The 17,516-nt window shown below is 39.7% G+C and overlaps 1 protein-coding gene across 10 annotated transcripts in view; it reads left to right on the forward strand.

Moving 5' to 3' along the window:
- LOC122535095 (rap guanine nucleotide exchange factor 2) overlaps nt 1-6,049 on the forward strand; it is a 28,250-nt gene extending 22,201 nt beyond the window's left edge. For all 10 annotated transcript variants that reach the window (XM_043666308.1, XM_043666307.1, XM_043666309.1 and 7 more), the window contains one exon: nt 246-6,049. In XM_043666308.1, the coding sequence (XP_043522243.1) occupies nt 246-277 (32 nt within the window). In that variant the 3' untranslated portion in view covers nt 278-6,049. The remainder of the gene's footprint in view (nt 1-245) is intronic.
- The last annotated feature ends 11,467 nt before the right edge of the window (nt 6,050-17,516 follow it).

Genomic DNA, 17,516 nt, shown 5'->3' on the forward strand with positions numbered 1-17,516 from the left:
AAAAAAAAAAAAAAAAAATAAAATAAAATAAAAAGAAAAAAATATGTACAGTTATAAAGTATAAAATGTATATAGTTTCAAACAGAATTAAAGTTCCTGTTCTTTGTTCATTACTCTTGTACCCTGAAACAAAGATATCGGCGCGAAAGTTAAAAGATTCAGCCAAGGTAGACAAGTCGCACATTTGTTCTACGACTAAAGAGCAAAACGCGCAGTCACTAAGGATAAACGTTGGAATTTTTCAGACGACGAAGACGCTCAAGTGTCGGCGGTTTAAAGTGGTCCACGACGCGTGTAAGGAGTTCCTTGGAAGGATCGTCACTCCCCGCGAGGAAGAGGTAACAACCATATGCCACGTGCTGAGATGGTTCCCGAGGCCGATTTCTCGAGCTTTGTATCCGCTTTCGAAGACTCTCGGAATAATCGAGGCAGCAAAAATTTCGAAAGAACTCGCTCGAGGAACAAAGGAGGGGACGCATAGACAAAAAGTTGAAATTAATCGACGCACATGCCCTTCACGGTGCTTTTGAAAGGTTCTCGATCGTCGCATTGGAACTCGAGGAACTCCTTCCTTCGGAGAAGAACGCGCTCTTGAAATATGTTGAGAAGAAGCGCTCGTCTTCCAGAACTGTTGAGAAAGGAAACGAAGAGGAAGATATAATGAGAGAAGAACACAAAAGTTTAGAATCTCACGTTCTCAGTTACGCCCCACGGGATACTACGAGAGAACACACTGATCGCGAGACAGGAAGAAAAGAAATGAAACAGAGAGAGAGAGAGAGAGACGAGAAAAGACAAAACGAGAAACGACACTAGTAGAACATAGACGTTTGTATCAGACTGATGTGAAGACGAATTGTCGTCCGATACAAAGGTGCCACGTCCAGTTTCACGTTAACGGCCACTCAGAATGAAAGCGAGAGAGAAAGAAAGAGAGAGAGAGAGAAAGAGAGAGAGTGAGAGACTAGAGAGGCGCGAGAAATTACGAGGTCATAAGTAATAATTCTCTATAAATGTGTAATAAATCGAGTCCAAAGATGTTATATATATATATATCGCGTAATCGTCGCAAGGAGTACGAATAACGGCGTGTCCTGTATTATATTACTTTTTAGGCTAATCCCCGAACGCCCAGAATAGCTTAAGTATACATTTTTTTTCTTCTTTTTTTTTTTTTTTTGGTGTACATAGCGTGTAGCGTTTAACGTAGTAGTCTGTAATTCAGCAAGGATGACGTATATGTGTGCATGTGTGTGTATGTTTATTGTACGTACGCGCGCGTTCGAACGAAAGAACGAGGGAATTCCAGTGTGCGAAAAAAAAAAAAAACAAAAAACGAATCAAACCTGGTTACACATGCAAATCTGTCCGTTTGTTGTTTCTTCATCTTCTTTTAATATTCTTCTTCGATGCTCTCAGACATTTTAAAAATTTCGATGATATCGTATCTAAAGCTACGTGTTTTTTCTTTCTGTTTTTATACTTTCTTTTTTTTTTTTTTTTTTTAACGGAATAATCTGACAGGCTTCTCGAGTAATTGTTCTTTTCTTTTACATTTTCGTTTGTTGTACAACGTGTGAGTGTGTTACTCGCGTGTCGCAAAAGCAGAGATTTATCGTATCGATGGCGTTTCTAGGGGCGACACTCCTGATTTTTACGGTTTCAGTGTGTGCGTGTGTGTGTGTACGGAGTTTTACCGTTGACGCGATCACAAGTACAAAGTATTTTTTGAGGGACTAAACGAGAAAAATTGCGAGTCTTTTGCGTAGAGGGCGTTTGTCGCACGAACATGTGTATGTGTATCGTTCCTGGGCTTTTGAAGTACATTTAAAAAGAAAAAAAAAAAAGAAAAAAAAACGTTTATCCGCGATGTGTACGAGTGTATGCTTGTAACGCTCGTTTACGTTGTTCCAGCGTTTAATATTAACTGCACGTTCAATAGGAACGAGAGGACGAAAGAAAATTCAATCGAGAATAAAAATTAGAGTTTTAAAGAAAAAATCATACTTGACAAATTTTGAGTGACAGGGAGAGTGGAAGCAAGAGAGATCGAGTGTGAGTTTGAACGGATGAACAAACGAGTGAATGAAAGATAGAGAGAGAGGAAACAAATACAACAAGAAGGTATTAAGCGTTTCAGGAAGGAAATTTGAGAGAGGATATACATAATAATAATAATCGATATGCATCGCGGTATGCTCAACTTATTTTTACCGAAATAATTAATGATCAATCGAAAACGAATTTTAGATCTGCTGTAACTTATATTTCTCGCCCTTCTCGAATTCGATCTATCGTTATCGAAGAAGTAATATTAACGGAGCACCGAAACGCATTTCGTCGATAACTAATATTTTCCGAAATTTTATCAGTATCACGGTACTTTTAGTTTTATATATATATATATATTATATATATATAAAAAAAAACAAATATATATTATAAATACATAAATATATCTATATATGTATAATCCGCGCCGTGCGAGAAAAGAGCATATTATAAAACGAAAAAAGAACGAAGCAGCGGGATTTCGAAGCCTCTGTCTCAGGCGGGAAAAGAGATAAACAAGCGAAAGGGAAGACCGCCAGAAGTCATGTAATATCATCGCGAGACCGCGTATCTCGATCGTCGACACCAATAGCCGAAACTAATAACTACTATACCGATAATATTCGCCAAGCGTGCTAAATACCACTGTCATGTTTTGTGTAAACAGAGAATTGTACGGTGTAAAAAATTCACAGTTGACGACGACGATAGCGAGCGTACGAAAACGCGTTATATTTAGGGCAAAGAGAGAGAGAGAGAGAGAGAGGACCTAACTTCGAAGGCGATTTCCTTTCGCGACGAACGATTTCTGCCAAAATGCGCGTGAAAAGCGAGAGAGCAGCAGTCTCGAGGATTAACACGGTGCTTCCTTCTTTTCCTTTATCTCTCTTTTATCAAGACCCTGAAACGCTCGAGATTCTTGGAAAAAGAATTTCCGCAGACTAAACTCCAACTCTTTGAGGCTTTCGAGCGTGACGTGTATCATTATGTATGGACATTCCACGAGTTGTTGCGTCCCCATCGTGAATCGTGCCCCGAGACGAACGAAATACTTCCTAAATGCGACTAGAAACTACTCTGAAACACACGTGTTAACGTTTCTGGGGAAACACGAAAGAAACAAAATGGCTGAACACCGTGCTGATCCTCGCCACACACGTTCGATCCGCGCGGACGAATCGAGCCGAGCCGTGAGACGTAACGATCGACAAATTCACGTTTCGTGGAGGCGCTCGGTTTCACGCGGATCCTGCGGTTACGGCGACATTTACTGCATATTCATATTAATATCTCTTTGTACATATCCCTTAATGACTTTTAAATATTATTAATTAATCTCGAACGTTCTCTCGAAACAGGCGTTCAATAATGGCGAGCGTTGTGTCCAACAGCATTTCGAAAATATATATATATATATCGATCTCGAATAAGAATGAGATTCGATCGTATCTCGAGCGTAGAAGGAAAGAAAATGAACGAAACTGGCAGGGAAAAAAACGATGCTATTTCCATTTCCCCATTCTCATTCTCACGTACGTACCGAGAGAGCTCTCCTCTCCTTGCAAATCGATCGATCGTTTCTTGCGTTTCTTTTTCCCCGTTTCCCCCGAAACGATCTTCCTTTCTTTCCCCTTTGTTCGTTTTTCTTTTCATTTTTCGCAAACTTCGGCGGTTCGAGGGTTCATTCCAGTAAGCATTTACTTTGTCGCCGATCGCGTTTTCGTTTTCCTCTTCGAGAATTCACGGCGTCACGCAACGGGAGACAAATTTCAACAGATCGACGAGTCAGATTGAAAGATTACCTCCAATAACGAACGTAATTTGATCTTTTAAAAAAAAAAAAAAAAGATTCTTTAACAGAAATTTCAAAGTGAAGCGAATGTTGAACTTGGTTTGAGGGAGCAGAATCAGCAAAAAAACATTCTGAGAAACGTACGAAATTCATTCGAGAGTAATACGGCGAGAGAGACAATATGGCGGTCATTAAGTCTTGGACCAAGTCTTGAATTGCCGAAGCTCGAGCCCTCTTCCTTCTTCCTTTAATTTTAAAACGAAAAAGGTCCACCTTGTCGTAGAATTTGTGTAAACGCGAGCGTGTGCGAGTATGTTGTACTGAGACAGAGAGAGAGAGAGAGAGAAAACGTGTAGAAAAAGCCTTTGAACTTTCTTCTTCCGCGAGCTCTGTCGCCCTCCCCCTTCCCTCCCCTTCGCTCCACCCTTCGATGACTTCTTTTACTTTTTATTTAATGCCCCTTGCGTTCTCTTCTGTTGATTTTAATTATTTATATTAACTCGAGAGTGCGACTGTTCGTCGCGGTCGGCAGAGACACGAGCAACAAGGAAACAAACGTAGAAACATGGAAAAAGAAACAGAAAACCTTTTGTATTTAATTTGTTTAATAAAAAAAAAAAAAAAAAAAAATCATGGATCATAGTACAACATTCCCGTGTGGATTTTTGGTTCCGCGGACGGAAATCAAACTCCTCTCACCCTCGTTTCTTTCTTTTCTTCGTTTCGTTTTCATTTGGAAAATGTCCAAACGTCTCATTCACCTTTGATCCTCCACCTTCGTCCTCTCTGACCCGTTGTTCATTTCCTCGCGACGAACACGACACGAGGACAAAACGAAAGTTAACCCTCGGAAGCGGTTATTTCGAGGGAAGTCACGAGTGAAGTTTCACGAAGCCAGTGTAACAATATTTTTGTTCTATTCTCGGTAATCGAACAAACGCAGCGATAAGAAGGCAGCTCCGATACTTTTCAATTACTGGAAAGTTGTGAGAAATCTACTTACGAATTTTATAGGAAAACGTTCCGAAATGATTCTTCTGAATCATTTTCAGTATTTAAATTACCGATATATAAAAATTTGCGAGAAATCTGCCTCTGAATTTGTAGGAAAAAAAAAGTTCTAAAATGATTCTGGTTTACTTAAATCTCACAGAAAAATAGCATTGTCTACTTGCTGCTTTTACTTCCATTATATTCGACGCAGGACGAAGGTTCTTTTTCCACACACATAATAAAATAAAAATATTCTCGGGTTGAAATTTTACTCATGACAAACCCTCACCGAGGGTTGAAGACGAGACGAAACACCTACAAAAGAAACGAACAAAAAGAAAAAAAAGTAAATAAACCAACAAATTAAGAAAAGAGAGAGAGAAAAAGAGCGAAGAGGAAGAAAAAATAGTCGACACGAGCGACAGAAAGAGAAGCTCGAGAACAAAGAACAAAGTAGCAAGATCGTAGCAAGGTGGACGCGTGAAACGCGCCCCGATCCTTCCCGCGATTTTTCACTTTGTTTCCCTCTTTCGACCGATCTCTGCGTACGGTATACGGTTTATATCGGCGAGAGAAAATGAACCGTGCGAAATCGAGCGCGGAAGCATCGAACTTTTTCCACTGAACGCCACTGACAATGAGAGTTTCGCCTTAGAGATGCGCAAACCTCGGGCGAGAACGCAACAAAGGGGCGAGGGGGTGCGGAATTAAATTTGCACGATCGAGACACACGCGCCACCAGCGGGGCGACGACCACTGTAATCGGTTTTTTTCGATTCTTTGCTCTAAGGCTGAAAAGCGTTCCAACTCTTTATTTGGCGACCGATCGAAACGATCGAGGGCAAATTGCTCGTTCATCGGTCGAATCGATGATGCTTTTCTCCTCGCACTCTCTTCAACTGTTGTTCAACTGTTCCTGTCATAGATAAAGGGCAAAATGATTTATTTACGAAGGGTTCTTTTTTTCTTTTTTTCTTTTTTTTTTTTTACCGTGTCGATATTTATTGTCAAACGTGTTTCAAATTAATTTATGGAATTTCATTTTAGCGCTGTGAGAGCTAAGCTTCGAGCAAAAGCTGTTGACGAAGGAAAAGGAAACGAGGTAAATGGATATGCAAACGTAAAAGTTACGATAAGATTTCTCGATCGTTGAGGAATTTGAAAACTCGTGGCTCTTCAAGTTTTCGGTCGAGGTGTATTTCTAAAATTCGAAACGAAAATCACGCATGCATTTCTGTTGTTGGAAAGAGAGAGAGAGAGAAAGAAGGAAACGGTGGCCAAGTAAAGGGTTAGAAGATCGTATTTTTATAAGGTTTGTTACGAAATAGAACGATAAGCCGGGAATATCGAAGGTCAATGAGAGAAGGTACCGTACATAAGAGAAGAATCCGTGGGAACGAAACTGGTGGTGATACTACTACTACTATTTTGTACGATATGATGTTTTTGTATATCTGTCTACCGTATGTATAGGAACGAAGTCTACCGATCATTACAAATAGATGGTTCACATTGTATCGAACACGTATTAAACGATTTGTAGTGTGATGGACACAAAACTCCAGGCTGTATTTACGATCAGTCACACATAGATGTTGTTCCCATTAATGTAAAACACCTGTAAAATCCCTATCGAACAATATATCAGCTACTAAAGGATTGGCAAAGGTTACCTTGTACTTCATTCGCGTGCAATCGCTTTCTGTTTTGTTCACCGTGAATATTTTTGGAATTAAATAACGAATAAGAAACACGATAAGTACGAATTGGAGCTACAAAATTTTCTGCTTCTCTTTGAGATATCAAATTTTATTTATTTATACTCATTGTTAAGACTTTTCCTTTTATTTCTAGTTTTATTCCTGCGTGGCATTTCGCGGCGAAATTTTTCCGAAATTTTTCAACTATTTTAGAGAGAAAGTTCTAGAGAGAATCGTCTAAGATTTTGCGATTTAGGAGGATGTAAAATTGCTGGTCGTCTCGGAGGATCGACCACGTGGCGTCAACGACCACCTGTTGCTTTAGGCAGGAACCAACTGACAGTAAAGGGTTAGCAAAGTCAGTTGTGCGTAAAATTGCAACTCTGACGCGTCGTCTTTGAAACGTTTCTTCCTTTGTAGAACATTGGTCAACGCCATGTGAACGTTACGAATCGATGCTTCGCAGACCTTGAATCCTCCGCGGAATTAACGCGAAGTATTATGCATAATTTTAAAAGTTCTTTCCTAAAAATGAAAGTTAACGGCGAAAGGAGGAGCATACGATAAAAAATACGTAATTATAGATAAGAATTACACGATCGTTTGAATTTATTTTTTTTTTTACTTAAAATTTTTAGTGTTCTTTTAGGAATCTGAAGTTCGACGCTGTTTCCAGATAATCAGATATGTTTGTCGTTCGATTTACTCGAGTTTGAGCATTCACATTTCACAGCTTATGGCTCCAGACGTATTTTCACAAACGTAACTGTAAAATCCGGCCTCTGAGTCAAGGTTAGAATGTTCTCTAACCGTTCCAGCGGCGCGCAGATAATTAACGATCAGCATTTTCAGATTCGGTAACAGACCCGAGATTTGAGACGCAATTAGGATCAATAGGAAAAATATCGTAGTTACAATGGAAATGAATTTCTCTTAAGAAATGAAGCTCTGTTATATATTTCCGGTTTGATTGTTAATTTCCTCTGAATTAAAAAATTACCAACGACGATGATCAACCAAGGATATCAATTATCGATTAATTAAACGTTATTTCACACTGGTGAAAATGTATGAAATGTCTGGTGAGTTCGTATCATCTGATCTGAAATTTCGTGCTATTATTTTATAATTATAAAATTCATACTGTTGTTCTTCGTGCTTCTATTTCGATCATTTTGCCTGAACCATTGGATTGGTTAATCCTAATAATTACAATATTATTTCACAACTATCAAAAGATGTACCAAATTTACAATTAGTGATTACAAACGTCGCGTTTCATATATACACTTGGTTAACAAAATTATTAATGTAAATAGAGATTAATGAGAATATCTATCAACACCAGAACAACCGTATCAAAATATATTCTAAAAGATAAACCATTATAATTTAAATGATAATTTACAATAAATTCATAGGTTCATAGAATTATGCTTCTCTTCCAAACAGAAACTAATATTAATTTCAAACAAGAGCATCCCAGCGTTTTGAGCAGTTGTAAAAGAACGCAAGTCTGAAATCGGTCGTATTGATGGATACTCGATTGTTACAGCGTTAAAGTAATAAAATTCTACAATTATTTACAAAACTCGACAGTTTTAATAAGTGATACACATTTCTTGCTACTTCGAACCCGTCGGCAAACTGGTAACAACTTGATCGCTCCTGCCTACAACACCTTATACACAGGGTGTCTCAGTTAAAGAAGGCTACCTGCGTATCTCTCTTGTTTATAAAAAAGCTTCATGGTACGATTTAAACGATTCCAAGGGAGGAGTAAAAATTTCCCAAGAGTTTTTTCAAGATCGTCGGTATCTTCTACGTGAAACGTACGTACCCTTTTCTCTTGCAAAGAATAAATTTAAACGATAACCTTGACGAAATTAGCTACGACGTGTACGTGAACTGGCGACGGCGATACATTTTCCTAAGCGACCGAAGTACCGTGTTATCCAAACTGTACATCCGTGCCGAGGATCCCGATCCCGATTTCCGGAGAACAGAGAGATCCATCGCGTTCGCCCACGTTCGTCTCCCCTCTTCGCGCGCTTTTTGCACTACGCTCTACCTCCTACCATCGTTTCGCCATTTCCCTCTCCCCGGCGAGCTGATGCACGATGCAGGGGAGAAAGACACACCGCCTTCTGACCGGCTCGTAGTTGCTCGAAAACCTCTCTTACCTGCGCCGTGCGCTCGGTTTTATCCTTCGACAGCAACCCGCTTCCGATCGGTTTCGTCGTCGTCGTCGTCGCCGTCGTCGTCGTACGTATCAGCCGCGCGAACCCTGACCTTCCGCCATTTTGGTCGCGCCGCCGCATCCGGGCTCACCGTTCTTACCGATCGAGCGATATCGCCGCCGCGATCGATACTGAAAGTCACGCCGGGAAGCACGGGATTCGAAAAACGCGCGCTCCTTCTGCCACGCCGAAGTCAAGGAGTCGAGGATGCTGTGACCTCGCGAGATGATCGATCCTCCTCGCGAAGGACCTCTTGACAATTCACGAGAGACAAAGAGGGAGGACCAAGTTGAAATTTCGCCCGGGATCGAAATCCTCCTCTTGGCGGATTTTTATCTTTTCGCGGTTGTCGTGTTTGAGCCGACGAATCAAGGATTCGTTCGGGGTCTTCGAGAGTGAAACCGGGGATCGAAAAACTCTCGACAATTGACGAGAGACTCGTCTCGCTGGCAGAGAGAATTTTTATTCCTTGGGACGCTTCCGTTTCCGAAAGAGAAATTCTCGTTCTTCTCAGACGCGCGTGCAGCATGGTTGATCATCGTTGAAGTGATAAGAGGAATAGAACCAGAGTGTCGGTCTGGAAGATTCTTTGGAATTTAATAGCAAATCGATTCGACAGATTCGGGCAGTGAGCGTGGTCGACGTTGTTGCAAAATCTTGATCGTTCCGATCGAGTATCAAGAGTCTTCTCGGCGAACTTGGATTGATCAATAGCGCTTGGATTTTGTCGGATCGAGCGCCAGTGGAGGATTGCGAAGCGCTTTCTAGGAAGACTCGAGAGCCGCGAGGTCCAACTTGGACATCTGGATGGACGAGACAACTCGGACGGCCAAATTTGGACGCCTCGACCGTTTCCACGCTTGAAAGCGTGATTCGAAGCTGTTTGCTAATAGAGCCGTCGTCTCTCGTCCGCGAAAATCCAACCGCGACGAGCAAATCGATCGCAGGTTCGGAATAGCTGGGCAAAGTTCGACCAAAGAGATCCGCCCTCGAACGAATTACGAACTTTCGATCTGTTGAAACTCGTTCGAAGAGGGATCAACAGGTCCCTAATCTCGATAGAACGGCGTCACGGGTTGGTTATCTCAGAGCAGGGGACACGAGATCTTTCGATCGAGCGTTCTTCTACCACGAGAGTTCTCTCTGGCCAATCGAGTGTAGAACGGGGGGGAGGGATTGGTTCCAAAGAAGCGTTAGATTGGCCAGTTCACGGTTTCGAGGGATGGAAATTCAAAGGCGGAAGCACTTGCATTGAAAGGTTAAATCGTTTGACGCGAAGTTTCTCCGCTGAATCGAAGTGCTCTGAATTCGAGGTTAGACAATTTCGAACGACTTGTTTATCCCGTAGATGAACGAAGCGTTTCGAGATTAGATCAGTCGACGATGATCATTGCCCCTGTTGAATTAAGGAGTTAGGAAAGATATTTTAAGATAGCAAGCTTAAGACGCAGCTTGATCGATCGATCGTTCCTTGAAATTTCCTACTAAATTTCGAAAAGTGAAAATAAATCTCGTCGTTGATCTTTAATCATTGAGATTGCGAGACGGGTCCAAACAGGAGCGCATGATCGATCGATTAACGATAGAATTCGATTGTCCAGCGAGTAATTAGCCTCTCCTTTTCTTTTTCACTCGAAGAGACGTGTCGTTAGCGTGAGGTGAAAAAAATTAGGTTAGCGAGGGAATTGAGATAACCGGCGAGGAAACCGGTTTGAAAAGTGTCGCATTGAGGATCGCGGCGTGTGGAATAAATCACCGGCTTAGTTCGTTCGTAACGTGGCAGGCGCAACTTGATAATAAGCTGTATTGACATTTCCGAAGATAACGAATAATATATCGTCGGCGTGATACAGGAGAATCGATTTGTAGGAAAATATATACCGACGACGGATTCAGGCTCGAAGCCTCGCGATTGAATTAAACCCTTCCGACTTATAAATCTGACTTGTAGAGAATTACTAGAATTCGTTTTATAAATCGAGCGTCGATCGAGCAACGTTTTGTTTCTTTGTTTTTTTTTCCCTCTCTCGCGAAACGTTTTCATTCAAGCTTCAACAAAGACAAAATTCCAAATTGCAGCGTTGTTGACATAAACGTCTAAGTCTCTTCCATCGATGAAAGATCGATGAAGCGGAGGGATCGAGCAAACGCCAAAAGTGGATGAAATTCAGCGAAACATCGCCCGGAGAAGTTCAACCGCAATCACGAATCTCTTCGATCTCTTCGGGAAGGCTCTAACGAACTCGAGCCACTTTGGGAATCAAAGGCTGCAACATCGTCGGAGATCAAACGCGAAGGCCACGAAGGGGATTTATCGGTCCGGAGGAATACCGGGAGCTTTCACGGTAAAACAATAGACTCGAGATTATCGAAGATAATAACGCAGAGGAATTCGAAGACCTCGCCAAGTACACGCTCCGCCGTTTTAATCAGGATTAAACAAAAGCTTGCAAAACGTGCACGAAAGCTCTACCTATCTACGTCGAGTTACCGCGCACGGTGATAAATAAATAAATTTTTCGAAATTCGTTCAATTCCTTTCGAGAGCAAAGATCTTTTGTGTGTTGATAAATAGAGATGTATTCTCGCTGTTTCTGAAGATTAATGAAACTTTTCAAAAAAGTGAGTGATATCAGATATTCGTCGAAAGTTAAAAACAAAAAAACAAGTCGTGATAATTCGGACAGTGCATAAAATAATTAAGAGGTCTCGATAATAATCAAAGCCTTAACAATAATTGAGAGGCCTTGATAATAATTAAGGCCGTTGTACAAAAATTTCAAGTGTAAATTGCAATTTCAACTACTTGCACGGGCAGTGTACGAAAGTGTCGGCGCTCTAGAAAGACTAGAAGACTTAAAAGACTTGAGAAAGCTCGCAAAGTGTGACAGAAGCTCCGCAAGCGAGAAAGCCAACAACAGACAGATAAATGTAACCACCTAAATCCAGTGCATCCACTAAAAAAAATTGACCTGTCGCTGCCAACAGCCAAGCCTGTTCGACCAATAATATTTCGAGGAGTCGAGTCCTGTCCTTTGACTCTGCAGCACGTCTGATCCGATCGCTTTCGTCGATTGTTTTTTTTTTTTTTTTTTGCCGAACATCGAAGATCTTCGCGCGGTCGCGTGATTCATCGAGGCCGGCCTGTTGAGCGGGTCAGGGACGCGAGCTGCGCGGCTTCAGGTCGGTGCACATCCACAACCTGGATTTCTACACGATTTAACGGACGCGCCGGGCTTCGGGGACGTGGCGCGCGAGCGTGCAGACGGCGAGCATTATCTCGCGCAGCCCTGGACGATACAGTTCCGCACGAGGGGCACGATAACAACTCGCTGCGGGTTCCGCTTGATTAATCACGCGCGTCTGTCTACCGATTCTGGTCTCGTTAGGGCTCGAGATCTCCATGCTGGAGATCTGCCGGCGGGGAAACGAAGAGGGGAAGCCCAGTCGGTGAACGTTCCGTTGGTGTTGAAAAGTGAGAATATCGAGTATTATCGACCGAGTGAGTCTTCCGATGGAAGGTGAATTGTGAAGTGAAGCGTTGTCGTCTCGCTCTGGAGCCAGTGGGAGCAAAAGGGATCGAGATCGAGGGGGAGAGCAGAGTGGTGAGTAATTAATTCCTTTGGGATCTCTTGGGTTAGGTCGATCGTTGATGCGATTTTGTTGAATTTACATTAATTTTGATTGAATATTCGTTTGTTTAGAGATTACGGATACGCTTAAGTAGTAACAGCCTGTAAATAAAATATAATAGGATATATTCAAAATATATAAGTAAGTGAAATAAACGAGCGGAAATATTTTACAGTTTGCGCATGATCGAGCTCTCATTCGTGAAATTACGATAATTAAGATTCTTGAAAGAAACAGGCAACAGCTGCTTTTATCGGGGAATAATTTTCAGATATGATCACTGAATCATAGTCGTGAGACGTCATAATTTGCGACGCGGATAATACAACGATTTATCTATATCTTCATTTTTTTTTTTTTTTTTTTTTTCCCCCGATAGAACATCAATAAGATCTTCAACTTTCTTTATCTTTGAAACTGAAGTCACGCCAAATCGAACGAGGCTTGATTTTCATTCAAAGAATATTTAGAATCCCCTTGGAACCCGATCGTGAAATGGATGGACATCAATCAGATCGTCAACTTTCTTTATCTTTAAAACTGAAGTCACGCCAAATCGAACGAGGCTTGATTTTCATTCAAAGAATATTTAGAATCCCCTTAGAACCCGATCGTGAAATGGATGGACCGCGGGGTAATTAACGGTGGCTAAGAAGGAATTGTCTCGAGGAACCACGTCTCTTCTTTCACGCTCTCGTCTCGACGTTTAACGAACGATCGACGATTAAAGGAGGTTAATAAGCACGCTCGAGCTCGATCGAGATATAATAGACGAGGATCGAGAAAGAGAGAGAGAGAGGATCGTGGCGAATTGTTGAAAGAGCGTGGCGCCATTCCGGCGAACGAAAACGAAGAAAGAAACGTGGTCGGTACGTCTCGTAGGAAGTGCAACATTATAGAGGGCTAGCCTCCACCTCCTCCTTCCCCTCTTCCTCCTCCCCCCTAAAATAAGAAGCTCTTTGTCGTTGATCGACTGCACGAGCGTGCCGGTGGTTTGTTCGGAGAGATTACCTCGGCAATTAAGCGAACGGAGAATCGTGTCTTCGACTCTATCGTTTTGTTTTTTTCGTAGTTCGATCGCGTCTTCGATTAACAATCGGGGAGTGGCGCGCGCGCGAACGCGTCCATTTTTTATAGACGTATAGTGTATAACCTCGATCGGGTTGGGATCGGTGTGCTTTGGATCGTTTTCAAGCGGAGAGTTACTCTGATTGGCGTTGCTTGCGGTTTCCTCCTGCAAAAGAATAGCATGGTACACCCATCGATCGAAAGTTTTTCTTCGATACTTGCTTCGGTTCTTTTGCACGGTGTGATTTGTAACGGGAATTTCTTAAACTGTGAGATATTAGTATTATAATTAATTGTAATTACAAATATTGTTATATAAAATATTATATAATATTATATATATTATAAAATATTATGTAATATATTATAATATTATATATATTATAAAATATTGTAAAATTATAACATAATATAATTATATATTATAATATACAATATAATACATAATATTATATTTATTATATAAAGATTATTATATACAATATTGTATATTATTGTATAATTTTAAATAATTATATCTAATATAATACTGATATTTATCAAGTGTTTAATAAATATTATAACATTCACTTACATTTTTATATTAACGTTTGATAAATACAAGCAATACTTGTCAAAAATACTAGATACTAAATTGTCAAAATTTAAACATTTACTCTAGATGAGTAATTTCTTTTCACGACTGTGAAATGTTACGATGATCTTGAAGAGGGAAGTCTCTCCTTGAAACTTGCCGATATGATTCTCTCCCGTCGTTTAATCATACAAAATGAAGCATATAAACGAGTATAAAAACAGGAGAGTGAAAGAAACACCAATCATTTCGTCCAATTATTTCGTTTTTCTACTTTCTTCTGTGATTCTCATCTTCACCGTCGGAAAATCGCATCCACACGTCTTGCAGTTCGAAAACTTTCTCCAACGTTTCTACGCTTCTCACTTTCGTTCCCATATTCGCGTTCCCCAAGCTCTTCACTCAACTTTCGCGTCGACATCTTTAGATCATTCGAACGAATCGTTTCCCGTAGCGAGCGAAGACGACGACGACGACGACAGTAGACAGCAAGGCACCACACCACGAGACGCGACTCGCGAGCAAGGTTTTACACGACGCCGCGGCTAAACTGATGGACGAGCGTTGATTGCTCGGCCAGAGTTTATTAACTTCTTCCCGCAACTTCGTTAGAACGGTATCCGCACAATTAAGCTTCTCAGTCGAAGGCGAGAAAATGCTGTTCGTGAGGCCTCTCCGCGCCAGACTTTTCCTTCCCATTTTTTCATTCTCTTTCTCTCTTTTTCTCTCTCTCTCGTGGTCACTGAAGACGACGAAGAAGAAGAAGAAGAAGACGTTCCGCTCGTTCTTGCGAAGCGATCACAGTGATTTGTGGCTCGCTGCCTTGAGCGTCACCTCTCTTCGCTTTTTCTACTCCGACCTACGAGCGGAGAAGGAAGAAGAACCCACGTTCAGGAAAACGAGTCCGAGCTGAGACGTACGCGATCGTTCTCTTCAGGTTTCACGGCCTTTCGTTGATTTTTTTTCGATAAGTAAGATTTCTTCGGTGACGCTTTTGCCAGCTGAGTTTTGCAAATCGAGGACGTTTTGACGTTCTGTTTTCTGCACTTTCGAGACGAGGAAGCTTCATATTCCTTTGTCGAATGTATAGATTTATATTTGTAGTTTTATTACATGTGTAGATTTGTATTTTTAGTTTTATTACATGTGTAGATTTGTATTTTTAGTTTTGTTATATATGTAGATTTATATATTTAGTTTTGTTATATGTGAAGATTTATGTATTTAGTTTTGTTATATGTGCAGATTCATATTTGTAGTTTTGTTATATGTGCAGATTCATATTTGTAGTTTTGTTATACATGTAGATTTATATTTGTAGTTTTGTTATATGTGTAGATTTATATTTGTAGTTTTGTTATATATATAGATATATATTTTTAGTTTTGTTATATATGTAGATTTATATATTTAGTTTTGTTATATATGTAGATTTATATTTTTAGTTTTGTTATATGTGTTGATTTATATTTTTAGTTTTGTTATATATATAGATTTATATATTTAGTTTTGTTATACATGTAGATTTATATACTTAGTTTTGTTATATGTGAAGATTTATATTTGTAGTTTCATCATACGTGTAGATTTATATTTGGAATTTTACCAATTAGATGTCAATTTCATCAATTTTGTCAATTAGACAGAATAATCGTTTCTTGAGATTTGAAAGAGTCCTTTTTTCCTTTGATGTAATTTTCCTTGCAAAATACGTAGGCGCAATTTTAGTTCGAACTTTTAAAAGCGAATTTGTACTTCGAATTTGAAAGCGGATTTCATAGACGTTCGGATCGAGCTTGTTTCTCGACTTTCCTCGTGAATAATCGTGTGCGTGCCCCCGGGACATTTCTAACCCTCGGATCACGAAACACGTCGAATCATCGTCGCTTAGACGAGAAAACGTTTTCGATCGTTAACGTTTCAACGTTGGACAGACGGCGTAATGCCACGGTCATAAAACATGAACTTTCACGTTCGGCTGTTCCTTTCGCTCGCATCTGCCGTATAGAGAGAACGCGCAACGCGGAAACGTTCGCTTCTGCCTTGAAAAGCTTCAACTCACGCGTTCATCTCGTCCACGACAGAGAAATCTCCGACTGCGTATCGAACATCGACCCCATTATTTATCTGTTAGTTTGTGATCGAATTTTCTTCTTTTCTTCTATTCTTTTTTTTTTTTTTTTTTCTTTTACCCGCGAGAAGAAAAGTTTCAGAGAATTCAATTGAATTCACTCGTCTGAAGGCAAAAATACCGATTATAAAAATGACGTTTCACTGTGAATTCTCAGTCTAAAATTGTAAAATACATACATACGGTTGATATTTTGTGCGAGTCTGAAGTTTGTATAAAATATCAACACTCGCATCATTAAATAGCTGTACGATAAGTAATAAATAAGAAAACAAGGTAGCAATTAAAATTGGTGTAAGAATCATTCAATGACCAATATGAATATCGGTGTTCTATATAAATTGTATAATAATGAAAATTGTTACAATTTTCATGAATGTGTATTTCAAAAGATATAATATCAACAAAAAATTATACATACATATTATGTATATATACATATAATTTTATATGTATATATATTATGCGTACGCATTTTATCTCATTATATATTATATATATATATATATATATATATAATATGATAATATATATTTTTTACAATATTTTATATATATTTTAAATATTATTGTTATTAAATGTTATTTTATATATATATTATTATACATATATATATATAAATGTGTACTTAGGTTAGTTTAACTTTATATATATAGAAAATTATAATATAAATTTTATTATATAAAATTATTATTATATTTATTATATAACAATATAATTATAATTTATTATAATTATATTATATAACATATATTAAATAATTATATATAATATATTATTATTACATTTATTATATAAAAGAACATCTCTTTTGCAAATTCGCAAGAAAAGTTTCAATATCTTTCCTCATCATTATACGTTACATCGCGATCTCTCAAGACGTTGAACAAATTGCAAAGCATCATTCATCTTAAACACCTCTATCAGACCAAACGGGTATCAATCTAATTTCACGAATAAATGCATATAACGGTGCGTCGTGACGTTACCGTTCCACTCTAGCTCAACAGCTCTTGCTTCTCTCCCCTTTTATTACGTTCGGTGAATATTCAGTCAGCGATCTCGCGGCCAATTAACATGAACGCTCCTCAGAAATGATCGAAACGAGCCACGAAACGAAATCACGTTTCAACGTTCGACGCGAGGCTTCGCCTTGATTCACGATTCCCTTCCTCGCGGATTGATTGATTTATCGGCGAACACTCGTTATGCAAACACAGGTTTCCCCGTACGTCGATCTTCTTCTCTGTCTTCTTCTCTCGCTCTCGTATCTCGCGAACTCCATTAGACGATTCCTCGATAAGTCGTCGAGCCCCGATTCTTGCGTGCGACA

The sequence above is a fragment of the Frieseomelitta varia genome, unplaced genomic scaffold (genome assembly GCF_011392965.1).
Source record: "Frieseomelitta varia isolate USP_RPSP 00005682 unplaced genomic scaffold, Fvar_1.2 scaffold_667, whole genome shotgun sequence".
NCBI classification, from domain to species: domain Eukaryota; kingdom Metazoa; phylum Arthropoda; class Insecta; order Hymenoptera; family Apidae; genus Frieseomelitta; species Frieseomelitta varia.